An 18,195-nucleotide genomic window follows, 5' to 3' on the forward strand; every position below is an offset into this window, starting at 1 on the left:
TAAACTGACTTAGCAAGGTTCTTGCTAAAACTGGATTTTACAAGGAAGTGCACAGACAGGCCTACAAGAAGGTTCAGGAGCCTGACTAAAGTTTGGTCAAAGCAAGAAATCTTTGCCAGGGTTGAGACCAGGGCAAGAGTTCTGCACACAGACAGGGATTGTGTGGTTGGATCCGAAGCCAGTTCCAGAGAAGGGACTTCTTAATCCTGGCGGGGAAGGAAAAAGCCTCCCAAGAACCATTGCCCCAGCCCCGCCCAGCACGCCCCTCCCCTCCCTGACTCCCTGCTGCCCCTCCTGCCCCAGCAGCCATGGGCTTGTCAGGCCAGCGCCAGAGCACCGAGGGTGGATGGAAAGAGCGTCCAGACCCGCAGGTACCTGGTTCTCAGACGCACCGGTCTCACTATGGGAGCTGCCCCCACCCACTCCACCTGAGGAGCTGCTCCCCCCAACGGCCCCGCCCCAAACCACGCCAGCCAGTCCCAGCGGCTAAGAGTCCAGGCGAGCACAGTCTTCCATGCTGACCGGTGCAGGTGCCCCTACCCGCGTCCCTCTCCCCGCTGCCCAGGAGAATGAGCAGAATGTGATGCTCAACCACTGGGGCCAATCCAGGTGAGCAACGTGGGCAGGGCCAGAAGTGTGGGCGGAAGTGCATCGGTCACCATCTTGGCGTCCGGCGGGGCCCCTCTCGGAGGGCCGGCCACATTGTCCCTCCCCGCTCGGTCTGGGTCATTTGCTATGAACACCACAGCAGTGACCCATCAGGGCAGCGGAACAGACGCGTTTTGGCAGCGCTCCCCCAGGGTGGGTGCATCAGGCGTCAGTTTGCCTAGGCCCACAGATGTGGCCATCTTGCTTTACGGAGGACAGATGGGCACGCGCCGCCATCTTGCCATACTGCGGGGCGTGGGGACCAGCTCCCACTTGCTGCACATTGTCACTTCGAGCCTTACTCTTGTGGCAGTCCCACTGTGGGGTGGAGAGGAGGGGGCCGGAGCCTGGCAGCATGACAGCCTGAGGCCCGGGATGGTGATCACTGCACTGCCGCAAACTGCTCCCACCACTGGGCAACGAGGAGAAACAGCCATCTCCTTCCACAGGTAACCGGCCATTGCCGCCCAGTCAACCACCCTGGCGGTCCAGCCCGAGGCAGGCAGCACTCTGTGCTTGGGGCCTCGGGGCCGGTCCAGAAGGTGAGTGAGCGCCAGGCGCTATGTGGCCTTGGTCTGTGCCACTGTTTCTACTCTGGGCACCTCGGGCCACTGCGGCCATCCCATGGCCACTGGCACCCACCTTATGGCCTCCACCACACTGTCACCCCCACCCCCCAGCCACTCTGCTCTCCACTGATTCAGGCTGGGGCCAACAATGTCAAGAAACAGGGTATTCTGGAAACGTTCTTTCTTAGGTCACTATCTTCTTGCATTTGCCGTGACTTTTCTGCTCTTTTGATGGCAGGGAGCCTGCCTTGATCTCTGAGATCAGGAATGTGGCTGAGCAAATGCAGCTTCTACCTCCAAATTGACACTCCTCTCAGATGCTCTGTTGCTAGAAGGGTCCTGGCAGTGCAGGGAAAGGTGGCTCTGCACTGGAGGTGAGTCCTGGAGAGGCGTCTGACTCTGCAGACTCTGCATGTGACAGCATCCTGGGTGGAGGAGGTTGCAGCCCACTCCTCACTGGGAGGCTTACCCTGGGGACTCAGGGAAGGGGCTCCTCTCTTCACTTCTTCCTTGGGATCCCACAGCAGGATGAGGGGTTTGCCTTCCCCTTGGCCTGGCTCCCTTCATGAGGGCTTCTGGAATTCATCCAGTTGAGTGAGTCCTTTCTTGCGGACTCTGCAATGGAGGTCCCAGAACAGTGCACTGAAGACATTCTACTTTGAAAACCTCCTGGCAGATCCTTTTGTTTCATGTTGCAGGTTGTTATTGAATTTTTCAAGACCTGAATGCCACTTGTTGTCTTTAGTCTTATTCAAAGTTAACAGTGGTTTGTTTTAAGTCGGGAGTTGTTACAATCTATCCAAAGAACTAGTAATGTGAGCTTGTTTCAGAGATCAGACAACGTGCTTTCTTGACAGTTTCCTTCAGAGCCTGTGTCCCAAAAGTTTTGTTACTGTTTTTGAGAATGATGCAAAACACTGCAGAGAAGGTTGCTCTTGGCATGTGTCATTGTTTAACGTGGTATGGGGGCAAAGGAAGTGGGGGTCCTTTCGTAACTTGTCACAAAGCATTGAGAAATGTTAGAAGGTCATGTTGCTTGGAACTCCCTGAGGACCTAGTATCCACCCGGCCTCATGGGGGTTAGATGAACTCAGGAGGAGAAGAAAGCCTAGAGAGAGACCCCCTTCCTCCCCATGTGCATAGTTTTCTCTAAATAGAGATTTTACCTTAATGAGGAGAAAAGATTATGAAGTGTCTTGGTCAGTACATTTCAGGGGCTGGTTGCTTGGTACAGGAAGCAGCTTTCCTCCTGGTAGTGGAAGGACAGGAGGAACACGGAACTGCAGCTCTTGGGGCTGACCTCCTCTTGGCAGCAGTCCTGCATCCTCAGCTGCTTGAGTAGAGCTGGGGCCAGGCGCCCTGCTGAGTGCCTGGGAGGCTCTGCTGGCCGACACCTGGCCTGGCTTTGAAATAGGGGGACCAACCCTCCCCGTTTTAGCACCCAAAGTCCTGCATCCCAGGGACAGCAGGAGGGTTGGAGAGCCATGAGCTTCTAGGAACTATTTCTGAGGCTTCCTGAAGCCTTTCCTGTTGTCTTGGTGCCATCCTGTGCTCTCTGCCCGAGCATCTTTGTTCCTACAGGGCACTTACCACAGCCTGGGAGGTGGTCTTCACTTTCTTTCCTTCTCTGCCCTACAGATGGTCAGCTCCTTAAGGTAGACAGTGGGTCTTTCATCTTTCTATTCCAGTAATAAGTTGCAAGCAGAAGGTGTTCCTTAAATCTCTACTAAAAGTTTAAATGGGCAAAACTCCTAAGTGTGGGTGTTCCCAAAAACACTTGTTTTGCTTTTATAATTGATTATTTTAGGGGGAGACATTTAATTCTTTTTAATTACTTTTTCATGTATCCTTGCAGGCTCCACATAAAGGACTCAAAAACGTCTTGTCCAGTTGCTAAAAGCTGTTAACAGGGATGACTGGACCCTACTAAGTACTCTTTCGTCTGTAGTGACCATTTCACCAAAAAAAACTCTGGGACAGGCTGGAGAGTCAGTACTATGTGCTCAAGCCCATGGCCTTGCCCTCCATCTTCCACCTGATTGAGAAGGAGGGGCTGAAGGCCGTGGCTGCCCCAGGAGAAATGACACCAAGGTAGCCACCGGGGACAAGAGGAACATGCGAGTAAAGCAGACGGGAAAGGAGCTTCAGGTTCATCCTCATCCTCGAGGGAAAACCTGAGGGCCCAGCCAAGGTCCCACAAGTTGATGCGAGCCCCTCTGCAGGGTGAACCTGCACTCAGTGCCACCCAGGAAGCCACCAGTCAGGAGCGGGCACAGAGTCTCTGGAAGGAACTCCAGGAGACAGTGTGGCCTCCACAGTGTGAGGCAGCCAGGGAGATGCAAACAGGTCTGCTGTAGATGCTGCCGATGAGACCCCCTCTTCCTAGCCAAGGCCTGCTGGATAAGAGTGGCATTTCCGTGGGTGACTTTATCCCTCAGGATCTGAGGCGTGCAGATTTATTGGCTGGCTTCCTTCTTACAGTTTCTCCTCAGCACACACTCAAGAGATGCCATCTGTCCCTCGAGAGGCTGTTGACCGAAAGAGGCTGAAGAGAGATGTGGAGCCCACCTACAGTGGGACCAGCCTTGGGCCTGATGAGAGCTTGGCCCAGAGCCCCCAAGTTCATCATTCACAATGATGCCTCAGAAACCCTCCCAGAGCCCCACACCCTCCAACAGATGTCACCCTGGAGCCAGCCGTGGAAGATGTGCAGGGTGAACACAGCGACACCGGCCCCCGGTCCCTCAGCGGGGTCATCCTGTCAGCACTGGGGCCCAAGAACTCCTCGACTCGCTGCACTCCTACTGCTTCTGCTCCCCGGGGAACAGGAGCACAGGTGCCGCCTGCGGGAGCAGGTGGAGAAGGACAGCGAGCTGAAGAGGGGCAGCTGCCGACAGCCAGGTGCGCACTCTGCAGGAGGAGCTGGACGAGCTGAAGGGAGGGGGCTCCCTGCCTTAGCAGCCTGCTGCCCCCAGCCGAGGTCAGCCCTGGGGCTCGGGGCTCCCCCACTGCCTGCTCCTCATGAGGAGTTTCCTGCTCCACAGCAGAAGGCCTCTGAGCACTTCTGTGTGCAGCATGCCTGCTGCTGTCTTGGGAGAAGGCTCTGCTGGTAGCCGCCCCTCACAGACAGGGAGCCCAGGTTGCAGAGCTCACCCCGTTTGCTCTACGGCCCTCGAGAGGCAGCGGTAGTTGTCAGAGTTAACCAGGTGGGAAAGGAGGCATTGCAGGTCAGCTGGGAAAGCCAGACCTACCCAATGAATGGTACCTGGATCGTTGGTTTTCCACTTGAACAGGAGAAAATCAGCTTCTGTTGCATCCCTCACACAAATGTAAATTCCAATGAATTTGAATCTAAATGTGAAATAAAATCGACATAGTAAACTATTGGAAAAGTTATAGGAGACTCTTAAAGTCATGGCGAGGTGTTTTCCATACATGTTTTAATGAATATCCTTGAACTGAAGTCATTTTGAACATTTTAATAATTTCTTTAAAATTTGAAACATCTTTTTGAGTAGAATACATTCTCTTTTGTAAAAATTAAAACATTAGAGAAATACATAAGCTAAGAAGTGGTAAAAACTCCTATTTCTCACCTACCTCCCAACTTTTATTCCTTGTCGGAAGTAAAATTTGGTGTGCAATCTCCTCCACTGTTTCCTGTGCTTTACCTATATATTTCTCCACCTGTGCTAATAGGTTCGATATATTTTTGGTGTGTTTCTTGGCTATGTTTCTGATTTTCCTGCTCTCTTACAGTTTAGTAGTTGTAAACATTGGTTTCTCGATATTCCTTACATATTGAGGGTACCAACTTTTGCCTGTTATACATCCATGGAAAACATTTTCCTACCACATTGTTCATTTAATCTGGATCAGTGCTTGTCTTCCCAGATGTCAGTAACACTTCAAGAGGGAAACGGGTCTATGTGACAGGATGTTCAGGATCTCCGGGACCCCAGGGGCAACAACCAGTAGAACAACCCAAAACAAGAAACAAAACCCATCCCGCGTGTTTCCAGATGCATCCTAGGGGAAGGACAGCTCCAGTTGAGTACCACTGATGTCCTGGTCAGAGTTATCCACTATGTTCTCCTATCACGTTAAAGCTGTTTCTGTAGTTTCTCGTACCTGATGGTACAATTTGGTGCCTTTGTCTGTTCCTCTTGGTGCCTTTGTCTGTTCTTCTTGGTCAGACTGCCCAAGGTTTCTCACTGTTACAGGTCTTTCCAGACAGCCAGCCCTTGACTCCATTGTTCAGGTCTATGTTGTTATTCCTGCCTGGTGAATTCTCCCTTCATTCTGCTGTCATTGGTTTTATTGTGGTGTTGTTCTGGCTTTGGAGGGAAGTGCTCAGCTTCTTCGTGTAGAGTTGATATTCCCTGATACCTGCAGTGGAGGCTGTGTCCCTTCTTCTGTCCCCTTGTCCCCACGCCATGGATTTGCCTCATGCTGCTCTCATTGCTGTTCATTTCTAAAGAGTCTCTCCTGTCTGTCTGGATTCCCTCTTTAACCTGAGAGATTTAGAAGGGTGTGGACAGATTTTCAAGTGGATAGGTTGGGGGAGGGGAGCCAATATTTTGTGATTATTTTTTTACTTTTATTGCTTTAAGTTCCAGTAATATGGTCACTTATAGATTTCTGCTTTTTGGACTCTTTAGAGATTTCATTGTGGCGACTGTTTCATTGTGGTTTGAGGAGAATGTTTGCTCTCCACTAGATGCTTACGTTGTCCCTGGGGCTGAGGCTAGATTTAGCTTTTTTGTGTTTGTCAGCAGATCTGTTTCCTAACTTACTGTATCACTTGACCTGTGGCTTTTTAAGAGAGGTAAGGTAGGTTTCCCTGTGGAAAGGGAAGTCACCTCCCTTGGGGTGCCTGTGTCTTCTTGTTTGTCCAGTTTTGCTTTATGTTTCAAGACCATATTGTTAGGTGCATAAGTGTCCCTGACAGTTATCAACACAGAAAACCCCTGTTTGTCCCATTTAAAGTCTTATTTCTTTATCTCCTTATTTTCAACCATATTATATCCTTTTATTTTTTAACAATATTTTAACTCAACTTGAGAGCCTTCATGTTTTTATAGAGCAATTTGATCCATTTACAATTGTGATTATTGATAAATTGGAATGTGAGTCTACCATTTAATTTAATTTTTAATTTGTTAGGTTTTCTCATGATTTTTCTCTTCTTTTAGTGGGTGTCTTTCAGCTTTTAGGAACAACCATTTCTGCCTCTCTTTCTGTAAATGCTTAGAGTTGATCAGTTCCTGTGTTCTACACTCCCAACTCATCACCTTCTGGTCCCCAGCTTGAGAATATCTGATCTTAGTTCTGTGTTCTTATTTTCCCCATCAAGCAACCATGATTGGATGTAAGTATACCTTTTATTGGTTACTTTCTTCACAACTGTTTATTGTATCAAAATTTTTCCTCCTTTGGAAAGATTTGATGCTATTTTGGAACTCATATGACAGTGAAATTTTGAGACGAATCGAGTCTGAGATAGTCTTAGGTGCTGATGCTGGGGAGCTAGCACCTAACCTCTTAAAGTTGCATCAGTGTGTCAGCAGAGTTGGGATGAGGTCAGAGATATTTAAAACCGTGGAATTGAATGAGGTTTCCTGGAGACACTGTAGCTGTAGAAGGGACCAGGGCCCAGCCTAGGAGCAGGCAGTTTGCAGAGGTGCAGCTGAAGAGGGTCCAGGAAAGGGGCCTGAAATGGTGGAGCATGAAGTTGCAGGAACCATGAGGGGAAAGGGTATTGCAGAAAGGAGGGGTGCTCAGCTGGGTGGGATACAGCTCTGATCAGAATGGAGAGAAGATGGCTGGACTTGGCCACAGGGGATCACTGGTGACCTCAGTCTCCTTGAGAGGGTGGGAATGAAGCTGGGTCTAGATTGAGTGAAGGGGGTCCATGGGAGGGCAGTAGGTATGAGGCACTTTATTTAAGAGGTTTAGCCATGAAGGGGAGTTGGGAAAGTGGACAATAACCAAAAGGGAGCATGGGTCCAAGGGAGAGTTTTGTTTGTAAGGCGGAGATTAGCTAGCAGGTGTCTGTGCTGCAGGTAGGACCAGATGGGGAGGAGGAGTCTGCTGGGCCCTGAGGAGGTGCCGGGCTGGGCTCCTGTTATGAGAGGTTTGGGGATTCGATTGGAGACGTAAAAGAAACTTTCCACTCCAAACAAATGGACTGAAGGTATATTTTATTATAGAGAGGATGGTAAAGGTGATAGTCCGCAAACAGATCTGAATAGGTCAAATAATAAGAGGGAAAAAACACCAGCTCGACTGGAAAGGGAAAACATCCACATCGGCTGAGATAGCAGCACATTTGAATAGGTCATATAATAAGAGGGAAAAACATCAGATCTATCGGATAAGGAAACACCAGATCGACTGAAGTGAAATGACACAAGTCAACCAGAAAGAGAAACACCAGGTTGACTGAAAAGAGAACACATCAGATCAATTACTTCACAATAAATCAATTACTCACAACATCCATGCCCCACTGCTGGGAGAGTCCTGTCAATTGACACTGCTGGGCGGGAATCACACGTCCTGGACAAGGCGTCCCTTCCACAGGTGGAACTCTCACCGGGTCTCAGTCTCCAGCAGTTTATATAAGCAGTTACAGAGTTTACAGAGAAAGCATTCAATGTTCCCCTGCACAAATGGTTATCAGTGGCGTACATGCACTGAGCCCCACCCTCTGGCTATCGTCCCAGCCCAGTAGTTGTGTACGTGCATTGTTTACCCTGCTTATCCTCCCAGCCTAGCTCAGATGGCCAGTGTGCCCCAGGCTGCAGCACCCGAAGGGCCTTGAATTTTTTACACATTGCAACTATCTCCATGGGAGAAGGGCCAGTTCCCACCATGCAGAAAGCAGCTTTTATATTTCTTTTTGTGCTGGTGGCTGTAGGTCAATGGAGCGGCCAAACATGGCTGTACTAATGTCAAGAGAGCTCCGCTGCCTGGCGACGGGCAGAGAGCAAGAGGACAGATGTGTTCGTGGAAAGGGCGCCCTGTGCCTCTGCTCCTGTATTGCTGGAGCGTGAGGTGGGCAGTGGTTGGGAGTGGAGGGGCGATGCAGAAGGTGTTAGGTGAACGGCAGGGGGATGAGGGAGAGGGAGAGAGGACACCGTGGCTTGGTCTTCATGGCTCACATGGAGCTCCCCACTGGGATCTCCGATCACCAACTGTTGACTCTCTTTGATGTTTTCATCAAAATGTCGGCTCTCTTGATTGTTCCCAAGGCTATTATGAATTTGTTGATCAATGAAGGAATCTTTGGGTCATTTTTAAGGGATTCTATGTCAAAGGGGCTCTACATGTGTTTATTCAGTCCATCATCTGTACCCAATCCCTTTGTTTTTGGACAGATTCCACACAATGGAGTAGCCGGGTGAGTGGCCTGCAGGTTCCAGGGTTCGAGAGATTTGCCCTCCAGAAAGCCGATGCTGATTGGCATTCTCACAGGACGTGGTGCTCTGTCCCTGAGCCCGCTCTAATTCTGGGTGTCATGACATTGTAAATCCTGGGGCAGTTCTGTCAGGGCCCATGGTTGGCATTTCTGTGATTAGTGAGGGCAAACATTTTTCTGTGATCATTATCTGTCACTTCCCTGACTGTGCTGTCACCTGCCTTGCTCACTGATCTCTGAACCTTCCTGGTAGAACCAGGACGTTCACTCTCTATCCAGTGTGATTGCATGTTCCCTCAGTGTACTTGCTTCAAAAATATCTGTTTTCTTCACATTCTTTGATTCCTTGTACATATAATCTAGATTTAATCTGGAGCTTTAAAAATGTTTTATTGTGGAAAACCTTGAACATACACAAATTAAATAGAAAAGTGTGATAGCCCCCCATGTCTCTATTACTCAGCTTCAACATTTATTAATATACTGATATTCCTGTTTCGTCCATATTTCTACGCACTCCCTACCTTCCATTGATTATTTTTTAATTAATAGATTGTTTTTTAGGAAAGTTTTAGATGGACAGAGAAATTCAGCAGAGAGTGCAGAGCATTTCTCCCTCCTCCCCCACAGTTTCCCCTACGGTTAACATCTTGCGTGACCACCTGTGTTAGTGCAGTCCATTCCTTACAAGTGAGGAGCTGAGGCTCATACAGCGTTCATAACCAAGTCCGTAGTTTACGTTAAGGTTCATTGTCTTGCTGTCATGTACTTGGATTTTGACAAATGCATAATCTCATGTATCCACCACGACAGTATCCTATGGAAGAGTTGGATTGCCCTAAAATCCCTGTGCTTTACCTCTTCGTCCCTTGCCCCCCAACTCCTGGCAACACTGATCTTTATACTGTTTCTATAGTTTTGCCTTTTCTGGAATGTCGTGTAATTGGAATATATGAAAACTATGGAACAGTGTATATAGCCTTTTCCGGTTGGCTTCTTTCACTTAGCAGTATGTATTTAAGTGTCCACTATGTCTTTTTGTGACTTGATAGCTCATTTCTTTTTTTTTCCTTTTTGTATATTGAGTCAAAATATACATAACAAAAAGTGTTTCATCTTAACCATTTTTAAGTGTATACTTCAATGGCATTAAATACATTTCCACAGTTGTACAGTCATCACCACTATTCATCCCCATAACTCTTGTAAATCTGAAACTCTATACCTATTAAACAATAACTCTCCCTTCTCCCCTTCCCCAGCCCTTGGCAGCCACCATTCTGCTTACTCTCTCTATGATTTGACTACTCTCAGTTCATACAGTATTTGTCTTTTTGTGACTGGCTTATTTCAGTTAGCATAATGTCTCCAAGGTTAATCCATGTATAGCGTATTGGAGAATTTGCTTCCTTTTTAAGACTGAATAATATTCCATTGTATGGATATACTACATTTTGTGTATCCACTCATGTGTCAATAAACACTTGGGTTGCTTCCACGTTTTAGCTATTGTAAATAATACTGCTATGAACATGGGTGTACAAATATCTCTTCAAGGCTCTGCTTTCAAATCTTTTGGGTGTATATGCAGAAGTGGAATTGCTGGATCACATGATAATTCTATGTTCAATTTTTTGGAGGAACATCTACACTGTTTTCCATAGCAGCTGCACCATTTTACGTTCCTATCAACAGTGTACAAGGGTTCCCATTTCACCGCATCTTGGCCAACACTTGCTGTTTTGTCTTTTCGATAGCACTCAACTTAGTGGGTGTGAGGTGGTTTTGTGGTTTTGATGTGCATTTCCCTAATGATTAGTGGTGTTGCGCATCTTTTCATGTGCTTATATGCCATTTCTAAGTCTTCTTTCGCAAAGGAGTCTTCAAATCCATGCCCATTTTTTAATTGGCTTGTTTTTTAGTTGTTTAATTTAGGACTTCTCTGTATAGTCTGGATACCAGTCTCTTGTCAGAAATATGATTTGCGAATAATTTCTCCCACTCTGTGGGTGCCTTTTGATGTACCAACTTATAAAATTTTCATGGAGTCCAATTTTTCCATTGTTTTTCTTTTGTTACCTGTGCCTTTGGTGTCATATCCAAGAAATCATTGCCAAGTCTGGTGTCATGAAGATTTAATCTCATGTTTTCTTCTAAGAATTTTCTTGTTTGAGGTCTTACATTTATGTCCTTGATCCATTTTGAGTTAATTTTTGTATCTAGTGTTGGATGGGGTCCAGCTTCAAGATTTTGCAAGGGGATATCCAGTTTTCCCAGCACCATTTGTTGAAAAGAAACCTTTCTCCATTCCATGGTCTTGGCACACTTGTCAAAAATCACTTGACCATATATGTGAGGGTTTGTTTCTGGGCTCGCTATTCTATGCTATTGGTCTCTATGTTTGTCTTTATGACAATACCATACTATTGATTACTGTAGCTTTGTAGTAAGTTTTGAAATCAGGAAGTGTGAGTCCTCCAGTTTTGTTCTTCTTTTGCAAGATTGTTGTTGGCTATTCTGAGTCCCTTGAGATTCCATGTGAATTTTAGGACGGGTTTTTCTATTTCTGCAAAAAATATCATTAGGATTTGGATAGGGAATACATTGAATCTGTAGACTGCTTTGGGTAATACTGACACTTTAACAATAGTAAGCTTTCCAATCCATGAACATGGGATGTGTGTCCATTTATGAATGTCTTCTTTAATTTCTTTCTGAAATGTTTTGTAGTTTTTATGGTGTAAGTCTTTCACCTCCTTGGTTAAGTTAATTCCTAAGCATGTTATTCTTTCTGATACTATTATAAATGAATTGTTTTTGTAATTTCCTTTCCAGAGAGCTCATGGTTCGTGTATGGAAATGCTGCCGATTTTTGTGTGTTGACTTTGTATCCTGCTACTTTTCTGAATTCATTTGTTAGATCAAATGGCTTTTTTGTGGAGTCTTTTGGATTTTCTACATACGACATGATATCATCTTCAAACAGAGACCATTTTACTTATTTCTTTCCAATTTAGATGCCTTTTATTTATTTATTTATTTTTATTGCCTCATGGTTCTGGCTTGAACTTTCAATACTGTGTTGAATAGAAGTGGTGAAAGTGGGCATCCTTGCCTTGTTCCTGATCTTAGAGGAAAAGCTTTCAGTCTTCCATCATTCAGTAATATGTTTGCTGTGTGTTTTTCATATATGGTTTATGTTATGTTGAGGCACTTTCCTTCTATTCCTAGTTTGGTGAGTGTTTTATCATGAAAGGGCATTGAATTTTGTCAAATGGTTTTTCTGCATCAATTGAGTTGGTCATTTTTTTCCCCTTCATTTTCTGGATGTGGCTTATTACATTGATCGATTTTTGTATATTGAACTCCCCTTGTATACCAGGAATAAATTTCACTTGGTGGTAGTGTATAATTCTTTTAATATGCTATCGAATTCATTTTTAATTTGCTAGTATTTTGTTGAGGATTTTTGCATCTATGTTCATCAGGGATAATGGTCTGTAATTTTATTTTCTTTTAGTGTCCTTGTCTAGTGTTGGTATCAGGGTAATGCTGGCCTCGTAAAGTGAGCTTGGAAGTGTTCCCTCTTTTTCAATATTTGACAGAGTGTAAGAAGTCTTGTTTTTAATACTTCTTTAAATGTTTGGTAGAATTCACCAGTGCAGTCATCTGGTCCTGGGTTTTACTTTGTTGAGAGATTTTTTTTTTAAATTTCTTTAAATATTAGTGACATATAACATATGTAAGTTTTAGGTGTTCAAGATGGTGATTTGTGAAAGGATTACCACAATACCGTGAGTTAACACCTCCATTCCCTCACATAATTAACTTGGTTTTTCTAGTGATCACTTTCAAGATCTACTCTCTTAACAACTTTCAAGTCTATAAGAATATAGTATTGTTAATTATGGTCACCATGCTGTACATTAGATCCCCAAAACTTGTTCATTTTACAGGTAGAAATTTGTGCACTTTGACTCACATCTCCCCATTTACCCTAACCCCGGGACCCTGGGAAACCCATTCTTGTCTCTATTCCTTTGAGTTGGGTTTTTTTCGATTTCACGTATGAGTGAGAATATATAGTATTTGTCTTTCTCCATCTGACTTATATCACTTAGCGCAATGCCTCAAGGTCCATCCATGGTATCTCAAAATGCAGGATTTCATTCTCCTGCATGGCTGAATAATATCCCATTATATATTACATGTATACATAGATCTCACATTTTCTTTATCTATTTATCCATTGATGGACACCTGGATTGTGTCCATGTTCTCTGCGAATAATGTTGAAATGAACATGGGGATGCAGATATCTCTTCAGAATAGTGACTTCATTTCCTTTGGATATACAAGCAGAAGTGGAATTGCTCATTTATATATATTTCTATTTTTATTTTTTTGGAAAAATTCCATATTTTTTCCATAGTGACTGTAGCAATTTACATTCATACCATCAGTGCACAGGGTTCTCTCTTCTATACAGCTTCGCCAATACTTGTTTTCTGTTGTCTCTTTGAGAATAACCATTCTAGCAGGTGTGAGGTGATATCTCATTGTAGTTTTGATTTCATTTCACTGATGATGAGTGATTACGAGCATCTTTTCATGTACCTGTTGACCATTTTTATGTCTTCTTTGGAAAAGTATCTATTCAGGTCCTTTGACCATTTTCATATTGTTTTGTTGGTTTCTTTGCTGTTGAGTTGTAAGAGTTTCTTATATACTGTGGATATTAACCCCTTTAGTTTGCCGATTGTTTCATTTGCTATGCAGAAGCTTTTTAGATTGATGTCATCCCACTTGTTAAGTTTTGCATTTGTTGCTTGCACTTTTGATATTATATCCAAAAAACTCGTTGTCAAGACCAGTTTCATGGGGCTTTTTTCTCTATATTTTCTTCTAGTTGTTTTATATTTGGTGTCTTACATTTGTCTTTAATTCAATTTGGGATCATTTTTAGAGTGGTGTAAAATAGGGGTCCAATTTCAGTTTTCTGCATGTGGTTATTCAGTTTTCCCAACAGCATTTGTTGTAGAAACTATCCATTCCCCATGGAGTCTTCTTAGCTGACTTGTCAACTGTTAGCAAACTGTATGTGTGTGGTTTTATTTCTGGGTCCTTGATTCTGTTCTATTGGTCTAGGTGTCTCATTTTATACCTGTATCATACTATTTTTATTACTATAGATTTGTAATAAAGTTTGAAATCAGAAATTGTGATGCCTTCAGCTTTTTCTTTCTCGGGGTTCCTTTGGTTATTGGAGGTCTTTTGTGGATCCACATGAATATTAGGATTATTTGTTCTATTTCTCTGAAAAATGCCATGGGAATTTTAATAGGAATTGCATTGAATCTTGAGATGGCATTGAGTAGCATGAACATTTTAACAATACTAATTCTTCTGATCCATGAGCATAAGATATCTTTTCATTTCTTTGTGTCTTTGATTTCTTTCATCTGTGTCTTATAGTTGTTAGTTTCTAGATCTTTCACCTTCTTGGTTAAATTTATTCATGAGTATTTTACTGTTTTTGATGGCATTGTAAATAGGATTTTTTTCTTTATATCATTTTTTTTTATAATTTTTATTTATTTATTTTTTGCCCCAAAGCCCCAGTAGATAGTTGTATGTCATAGCTCCACGTCCTTCTAGTTGCTGTATGTGGGACTCGGCCTCAGCATGGCCGGAGAAGCGGTGCGTCAGTGCGTGCCCGGGATCCGAACCCCTGCCGCCAGCAGCGGAGCTCGCACACTTAACCGCTAAGCCACGGGGCCGGCCCTTTATATCATTTTTAAATAGTTCATTGTTAGTGTAGAGAAAGGCAAGAGATTTCTATATGTTGATTTTGTCTCCTGCAGCTTGAGTGAATTTGTTTATTAGTCCTAACAGTTTGGGGAGGAGTCTTTAAGTATTTCTCTACATAAAATCATATCTGCAAACAGAGACCACTTTGTTTCTTCATTTCCAATTTAGATGCTTTATATTTCTCTCTCTGGCCAAATGTCTCTGGTTAAGACTTGCAGCAGTATGTTGAAGAGTGGTATTGAGACTGGGCTCCCTTGTCTTGTTCTTTGTCTTAGCAAGAAAGCTTTCAACCTTTCACTGTTCAATATGATGTTAGCTGTGGGTTTGTCATGTAAACCTTTTATTATGTTCAGGTATGTTCCTTCTGTAACCCTTTCTTGAGAGTTTTTATCAGGAAGGGGCATTGAATTTGTCAAACTGCTTTTTCTGCATTGAGAGATTATTTTAGGGTTTTTATCTTTCATTCTATCAATGCAGTGTATCACATTCATTGATTTGCATCATGTTGAACTTGATCATGTTGTTTGATCCTTTTTTTGAGTTTAGATAGTTTTGTTACAATGTCTTGGAGAAGAATGTTTTACTTTGAAATTTTAGGGTGACTGATCAGCTTCAGGACCTTGGATGTCTACATCTCTCCCCAGATTTGGGAAAGTGTCAGCTGCTACTTTTTTAAGTCAACTTTCTTTTTCTTTCTCCCTGTCTTCTCCTCTGGTACTTTAATAATGCTTATCTATTTCTTTTCATGGTATCCCATAATTCACACTGCCTTTCCCCAATCCTATCTGTTCCTTTTTTTCTTTTTGCTCCTTTGACTCGATGATTTCAGATGACACATCTTCTAGTGCACTAATTATTTCTTGTACATGGTTGAATCTGATTTAGAAGGTCTCTATTGAATTCTTCAGTTCAGTCATTGTGTTCTTCAACTCTAGGATTTCTGTTTGTTTTTCCTTAATGATTTCTGTTTCTATGTTGAACTTCTCACTTGTTCATGCACTATTTCCTTATTTCATTTAGTAGTCTATCTGTGTTTCCTTAGAGTTTTATGAATTTCTCAAAGAGCATTGTTCTGAAGTCTTTGTCACATAGTTCCTATATCTCCATTTCTTGGTCGGTCATTGGAGTTTTATTCTTTTTCTTTGGTGGTGTCGTGGATCTTTGATTATTCATGATCCTTGTGACCTTCCATTGGTGTCTGCAAATTTGGGGAAGTAGGCATTTCTTCCACTTATTACAGACTGGCTTTAGTAAACCAAAGCTTTCACATTCAGCCCATCTAGGGGTCCTGGGTAGGCCATCTGGTGGTGTCCAGGGGCAGGCTTGCTGCTGGAGTCCTTGAGCAGCCTGGTACTGGGATGAGTGGAAAGCTTGGGTCCATGGTATTGTGTCTGGCCCTGGGCAAATCTGGGACCCTGAGTTCATGAGTAGCCCCACTGGACCCTGGTTTGGCAGGTCCTCATTGAGAGCCTGTGACCACAGGAGTCATCCAGGGCCATGAGAGTTGGCCAGAGCTGGGATGATCTGAGAGTCTTGGCTCACGGGAGCCTGCCAGAAGCCTGTGCCATGAGACAGTTTGTGCTGTGGTAGGCCAGAAGTCTGGATTCCTGGAAGCCTGGGGCCACAGGAGCTACCTGAGATTGCAGGAGCTAGCAGGCGCTGGGTCAAGATGGAAGACTGGGTTCATGGGAACCTGCCGGTGCCTGGTGCCATGGGAGCTGCCTGGGGCCGCCTGAGTCAGCAAGCACCTGGGTGGGCTGGGGGCTTGGTTCTGTAGAAGCCTGTCGGAAGCCTGGTTCCATGAGAGCTGTCTATGGCTGCTGGAACTGGCAGGTGGTGTGGTGAGTCATGGGCCTGAGTTCCTAGTAGCCCCCGGGGAGCCTGGAGCCATGGAATCTACCTGGGGTAGATCTCTTAGAACTCAATTATAAAAAACAAAGAAGTTTGAAATGAAACTTCATTCAAAGAAATTTGAAATGAAACCATTTTCATTGGTTACCCAATGAAAATGGGTAACTAGCTGCAATGGACATGTCTCCAGGTGGAACACAGATGGCCAATAAGCACTAGATAGATGCTCAGTATCATAAATCATTAGGAAAATGCAAATTCAAAGCATAGTGTGATACTATTTCACACTCAAAATGAAGGCTATACTCCACATAATGGAAAGTATCAAGTGTTAGTAAAGATATGGAGAATGGGAAACCCACATACGTTACTGGTGGGAAAGTAATTTGATGCATCCACTGCAGAAAACAGTTTGCCATTTTTAATAATCTTAAACCTAGAATTACCATGGACCAGGAGAGTCACAAGGTTGGTATGTCCAAAAGACCATTGGAAACATATGTTCAAAGAAAAACTTTTCCATGATATTCAAAGCAACATTATTCACAGTGGTCCAAAAGTGGAACAAACCCAAATTTCTATCCAGTTATGACTGCATAAACCAAATGTGCCCTATTCATAATATAGGACATTATGGAGCCATACAAAGGGATAAGCTACTGCTACATGCTCGGCCATGGATGAACCTTGAAACATGTGTGCTCACTGAAGTCGTCCACAAAAGCCACAGATAGCATGATGCCATTTGAATGAACTGTCCAGAATAGGCAAATCAATAGGGGGAGAAAACAAATGAGTTGTTTTCATGGGCTTGGGTTAGGAGAAAATACTCATTGTATGGGTTTGTTCGGGGGTGTTGAAAATGTTCTGGAATTAGTTAGTGGTGATAACCACACGACATAATCATTGTACTAAATGGCACTGAACTGTATACTTCAAATGCTTACAACAGTGTATTCTGTGTTAAGTAGCTTCTCCATAAAAATTTTGAATTTTTTAAATTAATCAGGGTATTGATTAATTTTAATTTAGTTAATTTAAAGTTGGTTGGGATAGTTAATAAGGGTAATTAATAGAGTTATTAGGGATAGGGCACATTGTAGCCAAGAGAGTAAATATCCGATGATGGCTATAGTAACAGATCCTATAATTGTACAAGCAACAGTCTAAAATCCAGTCTGTTTCCATTGTCCCCAACTTGGAAAGACCAACCACGAAAATAGGTCAGTGATCTCGGGGGCCTTGGGTATCTTTTAAAAGATTTAAGTAACATTACGCAATATTTTAACCTCTTGGGCCATCTGGTGGAGGTAGGTTTGAACTTGTGTGTTGATGTACATTCAGCAAGTGGTTCTAAGAAAGGCAAAAACCCCTCCTTCGTTGGTTGGTATAGACAGTCTAGGGCCAGGCCATTCTCTAAAACCATTTAGGCAAGAGACTCATGAGACTGTTCCACAAGGGCTAGGATAGGGTCTTATGGAGTTGTTGTCGATGTTGGGTTAAGGTTTTCGATACTTCTTGGTTGCCTCAGTTACCTGATTTTGCGTGGGTAGGGCCACCGCACCTGTGTCCAGTCCAGTCAGTCAGTCCTAGTAGAACTGAACACCCAGTCCTATAGGACTGACAGTGTCTCTATGGGTTGGTGGTAGCCTGTCAGAGCAGGAATCTCAGGGGACCTGCAACCTGAGGGAAGCAGGCTGAGATAGAGACAATGATGTATTGCAGAATATAGCTTGGAGAAATCTGCTCAGAGGGCTGGGGAAGAGAGAACCTCACTGGGTGAGAGCCTTGTGATATCAGCCTACAGTAAAACCCAAAAGTGGATGTTCCTGGTGTGAAATATTCATTACAGCCTTTGGCAGTAAAACCAGTAATTTGCACCCATTCACTAGT

The 18,195-nt window shown here is 44.0% G+C and overlaps 1 protein-coding gene across 5 annotated transcripts in view; it reads left to right on the forward strand.

Annotated features, from left to right (window-relative positions):
* The first annotated feature begins 3,355 nt into the window (after nucleotides 1-3,355).
* The window catches only part of LOC131415034 (uncharacterized), a 138,729-nt gene continuing 123,889 nt past the window's right edge, over nucleotides 3,356-18,195 (forward strand). For all 5 annotated transcript variants that reach the window (XR_009222307.1, XR_009222310.1, XR_009222308.1 and 2 more), the window contains exon 1: nucleotides 3,356-4,197. Coding sequence is in view for 1 of the 5 variants with exons in the window: in XM_058556489.1 (XP_058412472.1) it covers nucleotides 3,773-4,197 (425 nt within the window). In the remaining 4 variants the exon portion in view is untranslated. The remainder of the gene's footprint in view (nucleotides 4,198-18,195) is intronic.

The sequence above is a fragment of the Diceros bicornis genome, chromosome 15 (genome assembly GCF_020826845.1).
Source record: "Diceros bicornis minor isolate mBicDic1 chromosome 15, mDicBic1.mat.cur, whole genome shotgun sequence".
In the NCBI taxonomy this organism is placed as follows: domain Eukaryota; kingdom Metazoa; phylum Chordata; class Mammalia; order Perissodactyla; family Rhinocerotidae; genus Diceros; species Diceros bicornis.